The 12,145-nt window shown below is 40.6% G+C and overlaps 1 protein-coding gene across 2 annotated transcripts in view; it reads left to right on the plus strand.

Annotated features, from left to right (window-relative positions):
• Lrp2bp (LRP2 binding protein) overlaps positions 1-12,145 on the plus strand; it is a 31,133-nt gene that overhangs the window by 5,286 nt on the left and 13,702 nt on the right. Inside the window, exons 2-3 of one of the 2 annotated variants that reach the window (XM_070016389.1) lie at positions 11,209-11,338; positions 11,508-11,578. In XM_070016389.1, the coding sequence (XP_069872490.1) occupies positions 11,549-11,578 (30 nt within the window). In that variant the 5' untranslated portion in view covers positions 11,209-11,338; positions 11,508-11,548. The remainder of the gene's footprint in view (positions 1-11,208; positions 11,339-11,507; positions 11,579-12,145) is intronic. The other variant, XM_070016390.1, reaches the window with a different exon arrangement.

Genomic DNA, 12,145 nt, shown 5'->3' on the forward strand with positions numbered 1-12,145 from the left:
CAGGGTTGTCTTTATTTGCATTTCCTTCACCACCAGGGATGATGAACATTTCCTCATGTGTTTCTTTGCCATTTTTATTTCTTCATTTGAGAAGTCCCTCTTTAGTTCCCTTGCCCATTTAGTAATTGGTGTGTTGGGTTTGGGAGGGATTAGTTTCTTGAGTTCCCTGTATATACAGGATGTTAACCCCTTGTCTGATATATTGCTGGTAAATATTTTTTCCCAATTAGTTGGTTGTCTTTCTAGCTTGGTTGCGATAGCTTTATCTGTGCAGAAGCTTTTTATTTTAAGGTAGTCCCATTTGTCGAGTCTCTCTCCAATTTGTTGTGACCCTGGGACTCTGTTCAGGAAGTTCCTTCCTGTGCCTATTAGTTCAAGTGTCTCTCCTACTCTGTCCTGCAGTAGTTTCAGAGATTCAGGTTTAATGTTAAGGTCTTTAATCCATTTTGAGTTGATGTTGGTGCATGGTGATAGGCTGGGGTCCACTTTTAGTTTTCTGCATGTGGCTGCCCAGTTTTCCCAGCACCAGCGGTTGAAGAGGCTGTGTTTCTTCCATTGTATGTCTTTGGCTCCTTTGTCGAATATCAGCTGGCTGTAGGCCTGTGGATTTATTTCTGGATCTTCTATTCTGTTCCATTGGTCTTCGGGTCTGTTTTTGTGCCAGTACCATGCTGTCTTTGTTATTATAGCTCTGTAGTAGAGTTTGAAGTTCGGCATGGATAGCCCTCCCATATTGTCTTTATCCCCTAGAATTGTTTTGGCTATTCTAGGTCTTTTGTTGTTCCATATGAATTTTTGGACTGTTTTCTGTATTTCAGTGATGTACGTCATTGGGATTTTAATAGGAATTGCGTTGAATTTGTATATTAGTTTTGGAAGTATTACCATCTTTACTATATTAAGTCGGCCTATCCAGGAGCATGGGAGGTCTTTCCATTTCCTAGTGTCTTCTGCAATTTCTTTCTTTAACTTTTTATAGTTCTCATTAAATAGTTCTTTTACATCTTTGGTTAGGTTAATTCCTAAATATTTTATTTTTCGGGAGGTTATTGTGAATGGGGTTGCTCCCTTTATTTCCCTCTCTTCCTGTACATTATCAGTGTATAGGAAGGCAACTGATTTTTGTGGGTTTATTTTGTATCCTGCTATTTTGCCGAAGTGATTTATGATTTCTAAGAGTTTGGGGATGGAGTTTTTGGGATCGTGGAGGTATAGTATCATGTCGTCTGCAAAAAGGGATAGTTTAACTTCTTCTTTTCCTATGAGGATCCCTTTAATGTCTTTTTCTTGCCTTATTGCCCTGGCTAAGGGTTCTAGGACTATATTGAAGAGGAGTGGAGACAGTGGGCATCCTTGCCTTGTTCCTGATTTTAGGAGAATTGGTTGTAGCTTTTCCCCATTAAGTATAATATTGGCTATTGGTCTGTCATAAATGGCTTTTATTGTTTTTAGAAATGTTCCTTCTATTCCTATTTTCTCCAGAGCTTTTAGCATGAATGAATGTTGAATTTTGTCAAAGGCCTTTTCTGCATCTGTAGCGATAATCATGTGATTTTTGACCTTGGCTCTGTTGATATGTTGGATTACATTTATTGACTTACGTATGTTAAACCATCCCTGTGTCTCTGGGATGAAGCCTACCTGGTCATAGTGAATTATTTTTTTTATGTGTTTCTGGATTCTGTTAGCTAGAATCTTGTTAAGGATCTTTGCATCTGTGTTCATCAAGGAGATTGGCCTGTAATTCTCCTTTTTGGTTGGGTCTTTGCCTGGTTTGGGGATGAGTGTGATATTGGCTTCGTAGAATGAGTTTGGGATAGCTCCTTCCTTCTCTGTTTCTCTGAAGAGCTTGAGGAGTATGGGTATTAGTTCTTGTTTAAAGGTCTTATAGAATTCTGCTGTGAATCCATCTGGTCCTGGGCTTTTTTTTGTTGGAAGACTTTTGATAGCTTCCTGTATCTCATTATAGGATATTGGCTTATTTAATTGGTTAACTTCTTCTTTGCTCAGTTTGGGCAACTTGTATTTCTCTAAAAATGCATCCATTTCTGCACGATTTTCTTCCTTTAGAGAGTATAGCTTTTGAAAGTAGTCTGTTAGAATTGTTTGGATATCTTGGGTACGTGTGGTGATGTTTCCCGTGGCATCCCTAATCCTATTAATATGGGTTTCCTCTCTTCTTTTTTTAATTAATCTAGCCAATGGGCCATCAATTTTGTTTATTTTTTCAAAGAACCAGCTTTTTGTTTGGTTTATTTTGGTTATGGTTTTCTGATTTTCTAATTGGTTAATCTCTGCTTTTAATTTGGTTATCTGGCTTCTTCTAGTAGCTTTAGGTTCCATTTTTTCCTGTTTTTCTAGCTGTTTTAATTGCAACATGAGATTATTTACTTGGTCTGTCTCCATTCTCTTGATGTGGGCACTGAGGGCAATAAATTTGCCCCTCAGGACTGCTTTTGCTGTGTCCCACAAGTTTCTTTGTGAGGTGTTTTCATTTTCATTGAGTTGTAGGAAATGCTTTATTTCTTCTCTGATCTCTTCTGTTATCCAGGCATTGTTAAGGAGTGTGCTGTTCAATTTCCATGTATTGGAGAAATTTCTGCTGTATGCTTTGTTATTGAGAGCTAGCTTGATTCCACTGTGGTCAGATAGGATACAGGGGATTATGTCGATCCCTTTGTATTTGCTTAAGTTCCTTGCATGAACTATGATATGGTCTATTTTGGAGAAAGTTCCATGAGCTGCTGAGAAGAATGTGTACTGTGTTGTTTTAGGGTGAAATACTCGGTAGATGTCAGTTAATTCCGCTTGCAGTATGGCCTCTCTTAATTCGGTAGCTTCTTTGCCAATCCTCTGGTTGGTAGACCTGTCCTTTGGTGAGAGTGGTGTGTTAAAGTCTCCTAGTATTATCGTATTGGGATCTATTTTATTCTGTAAGTTTGAGAGCATTTGTTTGACATATCTAGGTGCACCAATATTTGGGGCATATAAGTTGATGATGGTTATATCCTCCTCTTGGATTGTTCCCTTTATTAATATGTAGTGTCTGTCCTTGTCTTTCTGTACTGATTTTAATGAAAAGTTTATTTTGTCAGATATCAGGATAGCTACACCTGCTTTCTTACTGGGGGCGTTTGATTGGTAGATCCTTTTCCACCCCTTCACTCTGAGTTTGTTTGTATGTTTGGCTGAGAGGTGGGTCTCCTGAAGGCAACAGATGGATGGGTCTTGTTTTCTTATCCAGTCCTCAGTTCGTTTTCTTTTAATTGGCGAATTCAGCCCATTTATATTAAGAGAAAGTATAGAGAGATGCATTGTTGTCCCTGCCATTCCGTTTTCCTAAGTTTTTCTTTTTTCCTTTCCTCCTGTGCTTGCTCAGTTAGACTTTGAGTAATGCCTGTTTGGGGCAGGCCCCAGTTCCTGGCTGCTTTCTTCAGGTTGTGTCCCCCCTCTTAGAATTCTTTGTAATGCTGGCTTAATGTTTATGAATTCATTTAGTTTTTCTTTGCTATTAAAAGTTTTCAGTTCTCCATCAAATGTGAATGCTAGCTTTGCCGGGTAGATCAGTCTGGGTTGGCAGTTATTGGCTCTCAGGGCTCGTATGGTGCTTTTCCAGGCTTTTCTTGCATTCATTGTTTGTGTGGAGAGATCTGCAGTAATTCTTATTTTTTTCCCATTGTAGTATAGCTCCTTCTTCATTTTTGCTGCATGCAGGATTGTTTCCTTATTATTCAGATCTATCATTTTTACTATAATGTGTCTAGAAGTGTTTCTCCTGGGGTCTTGCTTGTTGGGTGTTCGATAAGCTTTTGTGATGTAGTTAAGATGGTCGTTTTTGAGGTGGGGAAAATTTTCATTGATTATCTTGTTAAATAGGTGTTGCATTCCCTTGCTCTGGAATTCCTCACCTTCGTCCACTCCAATTATGCGAAGGTTAAATTTTTTAGCATTATCTGCTTGCTCTTGAATATCCCTTTGGTTTAATTTGAGTAATTTTTCCATATCTGTCACTTTTTGGTCCAGTTGGTGTATTCTGTCTTCTGTATCTGACACTCGACCTTCCATTTCATTCACTCTGTTGACAGTGGCTTCTATTGTGGTTTGCATGGAGGAAATGGATCCCTTTATGGATTCAATGTTGGTTCTCAGAGTACTGATCTCACCTCTCAATGAGGTATGCATTACCTCTAATTTGGCGTTTATCTCACTTCTTATTGAGGTTTGTGCAGCTTCTATTTTTGCATGCATCTCTTGTTTGATACCCTGTATCTCTTTGGATAGTTCATCCTTGTGCTCTTTCAATTTCTGATAAATTTCTCGCTTTATTTCTTGAGTCATTGCCTCCAGCAACCCTTGGAAGTAGCCTTTGTCTTCCATTCCTGCTTTGCTCCCACTGGGGCTCTCCCCTGTGTGGCTGCTGGCTTTTGGGGTGAGCTTGCTGTCCTGGGTGGTAGTAAACCTTGTGATTTTTCTCTGTGATTTTCGCATGGAGGTTCAGGAGACTGCTCTTCAATTTTGTTTTGGTGTGTCTGTCTTTGCTTGGTTGCTGATTCTGTATTGGTAGAGAGAGTCTGTGCCTGATCTGGGTTCTGTTGGGAGCCTATTTCCAGCTGCTATTCTGACTTACTTAGGATTCTCAGCTCTCTGCTGTAGATTGCTGACAGTTCCTGCCTTTGGAAGGGTTGAGCAGCCTAGACTGCTTGTGTTTGCTCCTACGGGTGTTCTTGTGAAGAACAGATGCTCTGGATGCACTCTCCCAAATGCTGGAGTCTGCTATGGGCTCCTGATGTGTTTTTGTTTATTTGTTTTGGGCTGGTTGTGGGCTTGAACTCTAGGTTTGGGTGCTGTCCCTCAGCTTTTTCAGCTCAAGGCTGGCACCCTACCGTTTGAGCCACAGCACCACTTCTGACCCTTTTTGCTTTTGTGATGCTGAGGAATCAGATGCAGGGCCTCATACATCCAAGACTATCACTCTATTGCTGAGCCGCCTTAACAGTCTGAGCTCCTGCTTACTATCAGGTGCTGGCAGCCTGTGTTGCCCAATTCCCAGTCTAGGGTATATGGGTGGAGTTTTGGTGGGGTTTGGGCTTCTCTTGTCCTGGGCCTCCAGGTCTTTTGTTGTCACAGGCGTGCTTCCCGGGGGAGTGTTGTTTCCTGGTTTTCTCCCCTCTGTTGAGGCGTATGCTCAGCTTTTTACTTCAATTGGGAGGAGTTGGTTGTGTTGTTCAGGCGCCGGATCCCCGGGCTTGGTTCCGGCCCCAGCCTGGAGCGCGCTTGTTAGGCCTGTGCTGATGTGTATACCCCCTAGGTTATACAGCCTGGGGGACACAGTTCAAATTTCTTCTACTGTTGGTAGTCTTGACCCAGGGGCGCTGTTCCTGGCTTGGGCATTTAAGCTCCCTTCCAGGGGTGCTCTTGCTCTAGCCTGGCCAGCTGAGTGTGCTCCACGGGCTGGTGGAGCTCTCAAACAGTTCCCAGTTTTAGTGGGTCCTGTGGTCCGGGTGCTGGGGTAGGGAGTCTAGGTCAGGGTCTGGGGATTCCCTCCAGCTCTGGTCTCCCTTGAGGGATACACTTCCCCTGTGGGGTACTCACCCTGGAGCTGGTTGTTTCTGTGTGGTGTAGGTCGTCAGTTGTTGTTGCAATCCGGGCTGGGTTGGGCGGTGGTGGCTCTGTGTGATTCTTTTCTGTCTCTGCCTCTGTCGAAGCTGTTGGGTCAAGAGTGTCCACGCTCAGGCAGCTTCTTCTCGGTACCTCTGGGGCCCAAGTGACCCCGCCGGGTTGTTGCGATCGTGATCGGGCGGGCGGGTGGTCTGCAGACAGGACCCTTTGTCGCGCAGAGCCGCTTTGGCGGGATGGAACCTCTCTGCTCGGGTGGAGAGTGCTGGATCGTTGCGATCGCGATCAGGCGGGCCGGGTGGTCTTGTGATGATAATTCTATAGCTCAAACACTAAAGATGATCTATCACTAAAGAAAACTTTACAAAGATAGAATAGATGATTATAGACAAATCTGGAATTTCAAAAAATAGCCTTTGGTTTTAACCATTCACAAATTTAAACTTTCACAAATTCAAATAACTTGAGCTAATTGATTCAGTTATGACCATCATTAGAAAAATCATACTCTAATATTGATCATACATAGGAATTTTCCACCAAAAAATTCTTCATTCCTGATAAATAAATTCTTCCAGCATTGGTTACTCAGACTTCTTGAGAAAGTTGACAAGCTACATAGTTCTACCCAATTGCATCAGGGTATTGTGAGGAAGGTATGTACATTCATCCTCACTTGATGGTGATTAATGTCTTGCAAATGTGTTCATGAAGCCTCAAGTATCTTCACTGGTAACATTTATTCAAATGTTCACTTCGGGGCAGGAAGAGTAGCTCAAGTGATATAGCACTTGCCTATATGTAAGCTTGAGTTCAACTCAGGTACTCAATTTAACCTACAGTATTGCTGAATAAAATGAAATATAAAATAATAAGAAATGGAAAGCACCTTGAAGAGTGTTTTATTGTTTCATTATTTCTCCAGGTCATATTGTTCTTTCAGTGAAGTGTAGAAATTACAGGAGATATATAAAAAAATATTGAGTGAAATGGAAAAAAATTGGAAAGTTGGCCCTTAAGATTAAACTTTATGGAAGTGGTGCTGTGGCTCAAGTGGTAGGACTCTTGCCTTGAACTGAAGAGCTGAGGGACAGCGCCCAGGCCCAGAGTTCAGGCCCCATGACTGACCAAAAAAGATTAAACTTTATAGATAAGAGGAAAGTTTCATGTCATCGGGAAGTTTTAGTGAAGTGTGGAGAGAGCTAAAATGAGCCATATGATACTGGTTTGTCAAAGACATCATAACTCATAGTTGCATTAATGTAGATTCAGAAGGACGGATGTAGAAATAAGTATAGGTATGTATGTCTATATGAATTAGGATGCATACATTTCCTAGCTTCCTGCCCTGAGAAGTTCTATAAGCAATAAACATTAAATACCCTTTGGGTTCTTTTGTGGTGTGTGTGAATACTAGAGTTTGAACTCAGGACTTCACACTTGCTCACCTTTCTTGGTCATGGTGCTCTACCACTTGAGTCACACCTCCAGTCTGGCCTGTTGGCTGGTTAACTGAATATGAAATCATACAGACATTCCTGCCCAAGCTGAGTACCAACATCTATACTCCAAGTCAAAGCCTCCTGAGTAGCTAGCATTACAGACATGAGCCCAAGTCACCCAGCTTTACCATTTGATTTCTAATACCATCCTTTAATAAAAGAAACAGAGATTCCTTCTTAATTCTAGAGCTAGAGCAGGGAAAATAGAACTTGTGTCTGGTGCCTTCTGTATTTCCAGAAACTAAGGAAATATTTGAAAAACAATAGGATAGGGACATGTCAGAGAGACACAGATCAGCTGGACAAGAGTCCCTAATGGCCAAAACTGGAAGAATTTAAACACCATGCTACTATTAGATGAAAATTCCATAACCTAAATCTCCATGAATCCTTAGTGACATAAATAAGTTTATTTATTATGTAGGAGATGAAGGATAATGCTTCTTTAGGAAATTCCACATAATTTATATACATATTGTGTGGAGTTGAGACTAATCCACCATCACAATCTCCTTGTTTCCAGAGTGTACACTATGGAGAAATATGTCCAAAATAACTTTGGCTAAGTAATTGTTAACATCATCAATGATAAATTATGTGGGCAGAATAAACTCTTGATATAATGATGAGTAGACCAGTTCCCCTCTATGCTAGTCATTCCCAAACCTATATGTAACCCAAGTCCAGCTTGTCGTAAGACATCATATAAACTCAGATGGGAGCACACTTTGTACAATACCTAACACTCTTCAAACAAATGCTTGAGAAACTACAGGCAAACCAGAGGAAACTAAAAAGATATGATGATGAATTGCAGTGTGGTCATTTGGATAGCATCAGTGGAAAACTTGGTGAAATTCTAATGACAGTGTACCAGTGTTGATGTCTTACTTGTGAGAAACACCATAATAATGTTAACCATAGTGAAAACTGGGTGAAGGAATTCTTTATTATCTTTGTACCTTTCCTATAGATCTCAAATTATTCTAAAATATATTTATTTTTGAAAAGATGATTAGAAGCAACTTAAATCATTGTTTCTCTCATTATGATTTTCTGCCAGGCACTGGTAGCTCATATCTGTAATCCTAGCTACTCAGGAGGTTAAGATCTGAGAATTTTGATTCAGAGTCAGCTCAACCAGAAAAAGTCCTTGAGATTCTTATCTCCAACTAAGCAGCAAAAAGCCAGAGTGGAGGGGCATCTCAAATGGTAGAGTACCAGCCTTGAGAAGAAAAAAAACAAGCAACAGTGGGAGACAGTTATTATTAGATTGTTAAATATTACAAGTTAAAAATGGTAATAGTAGGAGCTGGAAATGTGACTTCGTGGTAGAGCGCTTGCCTAGCATGCATGAAGCCCTGGGTTCAATTCCTCAGTACCACACAAACAGAAAAAAACTGAAAGTGACACTGTGTATCAAGTGGTAGACTGCTCAGCAACAGTGCAGGCCCTGAGTTCAAGCCACCCAGGCATGGAAAATAATAATAATAATGGTAATAGTAGGAATCTTGGTGTCTTTTTTAATTTCAGGGAGAGTACCATTTTTCCTTCTCTGAGTGTACCTTTTTCTGTTCTTAATTGAATCAATCTCTTTAAGAAAGGCACAATGCCCCTGGAGCCTGGCAGCATATGTTGCTCATGAATTGTCTAGAAACATCGTGCAGGAACAAGCAATCTGGGGGGCTGCTTATGATTATTTTATAAAAGTTTAATCTTGTTTTCCTACAGAGTACCATTTATCTGGTCATAAAGATTAGCAGGTCAGTTTCAATGTTTGCTGTTCCCAATTATGTCATTTCCTTTATTGATCCCTTCTCAAATTACGCTTGCCATACTTTGGAGAGTAATAAGCAATTTTTGCATTAAAAAAAGAATTTTCATAGCCAGGCACTCATGGCTCACACCTGTAATCCTAGCTACTCAGGAGGCTGAGATCTGAGGACAGATTGCAGTTCGAAGCTTGTCCAGGCTGGAAAGTCCATGAAACACTTATCTCCAATAAACTACTCAGTAAAATCTGGAAGTTATGCTGTGGCTCTAGGGGTAGAGTGCTATCTTGAGCACAAAGAGGCTCAGGGATAGCGCCTAGGCCCTGAGTTCAAGCCTCATGACTAATAATAATAATAATAATTTTAAAAACAATTTTCATGTTGTTGGTTTTTTTTTGGTCCGGTCATGGGGCCTAAACTCTGGGCCTGGGCGGTGCCCCTCAGCTCTTCAGCTCAAGGCTAGTGCTCTACCACTTGAGCCACAGCGCCACTTCCAGCTTTTTTCTTTTTGCTTATGTGGTGCTGAGGAATCAAACCCAGGGCCTCAGGCATGCAAGGCAAGCACTCTACCACTGAGCCATCTTCCCAGCCCCCAAATTTTCATGTATTTTACAACCTGGCCTTTAGAAATAAAGTATCACAGTGTGTATAACTACAATAGCACCAACTCTTCTTTAAATCCAAGGTTTTATCCTTTAGAGGAGATAAAAAATCACTAAATAATAGATTCCTTTACCTTTGAGTGTTGAGTGAAATCCCCACAGGAAAGGACCTACTTTAGTATCCTTAACTGGCCAACAGAGATTTCCACACATTAAGACTAGGACTAACCAGGAATATGAATCCTGTGCAATTGGCATGAAGATTTTGAACATTATCAATGTTTTCCCCTCCTTTTGCTTGCTTTATTTGCTCACAAAATTCAACATAAATTGAAGAAAAATTTAGTTGGCTCTTTGGTTGAGTGCTTACCATGCACAACTTATTTGGTTAAAAAAGACATGGTGGCCTGGCACCAGTGGCTCACGCCTATAATCCCAACTACTACTGAGATCTGAGGATTGCTGTTCAAAGCCAGCCCAAGCAGGAATGTCTGTGAGACTCTTATCTCTGATAAACTACTCAGAAAAGTCTGGAATTAGAGCTGTGGCTCAAGTGGTACAGTGCTAGTCTTGAACTAAAGGAGCTCAGGAACAGTTCCCAGGCCCAGAGTTCAAGCCCCAGGACTGGTAAAAACAATAAAATAAAATAAAACAACAAAAAAATGTGTCTTTCCATATATTTTCTTTTTCTCACTATTGAGTGTAATGTGAATTTGCTCCACTCCAAAGGAACAGTATGGGAACAAGTATTTTTGCTTTAAGTTAACAAATAGGACTAGCTGGAAAGGAGAGGAAAAAAATCAAACTCATTTCCTGATTTAACATTATCTTTTCAGACATCAGTAGTAATTATTTTTTCTATTTTTTCATCATGTATGTAAACAGTATATTCCTATTGATATATGAACACTACTTGCTTGTTTCATGGATACTGGCAGAAAACATGACTCTTGAGTCATTGCCAGGAACAAATGACTTTATTACTCATAGAAAAAGCAGTAGCTAAAGTGTCAGCAAGATGTTTGAGCCAATTGCATCCCAGGTCCCACAGAGGTGATTCAGAGTCCATGATGGAGGTCTGCACACCTGGTCTGCATTATGAGAGGAACACTGACCCTAGAGATTTACTGTCTTTTTAGAAAAGCAAGTCAGCTCATTCTGTGTGGTTCCTTAATGCAGACAGACTTGAGAATGACCCCTGGGAAGAGCACTCAGGGGTGCATTCTTCACATCCAGCAAGTATATTCAGAGATGCTGGAGGCAGATCACCTCTTTAAAAGGCTGTGTGTGTGTGTGTGTGTGTGTGTGTGTGTGTGTGTGTGTATGTTTGTGTGTGATCTTTTAAGTAGTCCCTCTGCAAGAGAGTGGGGCAAGGAACTTCTTTGATTGGTACAAAGCTACAGCCATGAAACATCTATTTCTTGGTCTTAATTAGTAGTCCCAGCATCTGAGGATGGGGCACTAATAAAGAGAAATGAAAAAAGAAAGGACACTATTTGTATCCACCTCATCTGCCCTTTCTTTCAAAATCATATTCCTATTTAAAGCCTGTAGTTTCTATTGTCCAGGGTTCTAAACTCATAGCATATGCAAATAACTTTCAAGCACCAAATGAAGGTTTTCTGTCTAATCCCAAGATCTGGCAGAAATAAAGACAGATTCTTGTTTTTGTCATTTCCTCATATTAAAAAGTATGGTTTTGGGTTCTTCACACAGGAGTCCTCCATGTTTACAAATGCATTAGTTTTTGCCTCCTGTGGTGAGATAAGATAGAAGAAAGACCGTGATAAATAAGTACACAAGTGTGAGGCCAACCACCTGACCCATTTGCCAGCCCTCATGTCAGGTAAGGTATTGCAACTTCCTCACGGTGGATGCCTCAGCTTCCTCCTATGTTAAATGGGCCCCATTAGAACAGTCCCAATTTCATGAGGTTTTGAAGGAGTGCTTGTAAAGCGGAACAGAGAGCAGTACCTGACATGTCATAGGAGCTAAATAAATCTTTTCTTTTCCAGACTCTCGTCAACATTTCTTTTAAGCTGCAGCAGCAAACACGATGGAAAGTCTTACCATCACAGAAGACAATGTGAGCTCAACACATTATTGTTTATGATTCATTTCATTGTTGAGTCCCTTCCTGCATATGTCAAGCTTCTTTCTTCAGCCTTTTGGATACAGCTTAATAAAGGGGGTTGTTTGAAGTGAAAATAAACACTTCCACACCCAGTTTCTGAGTAATATCTGATACTGCAGGATCTGCATCATCCCACTTGAAATGTTTTTCTCCTAAATACCTTCTCTAGATTGCTTCATTCTAAAGCTCCTCGGGATTTCATATTTATTAATGCAACAATAGATTTGGGAGATCATATAATCAAATAATGTTATATATCTAGGAAGGGTATATATAGTTTTCAATCTTTTAGTTCAAACTACCTATAAAAGTCCAAACTATAGGGAAAAAAAAGAAACCTGTGTGTGTGTGTGTGTGTGTGTGTGTGTGTGTGTGTGTGTGTGTGTGTGTGTGTATGCACATGCACCTGTGAGCCAATCCTCAGACTCAGAGTCTGGGTGCTGTCCCTGAGCTTTTCTGCTCAAAGCTAATGCTCTGCCAATTGAGCCACAGCTCCATTTCTGGCCTTTTGGTGGTTAA

The sequence above is a fragment of the Dipodomys merriami genome, unplaced genomic scaffold (assembly GCF_024711535.1).
Source record: "Dipodomys merriami isolate MVZ:Mamm:240054 unplaced genomic scaffold, mDipMer1.0.p SCAF_12, whole genome shotgun sequence".
NCBI lineage: Eukaryota > Metazoa > Chordata > Mammalia > Rodentia > Heteromyidae > Dipodomys > Dipodomys merriami.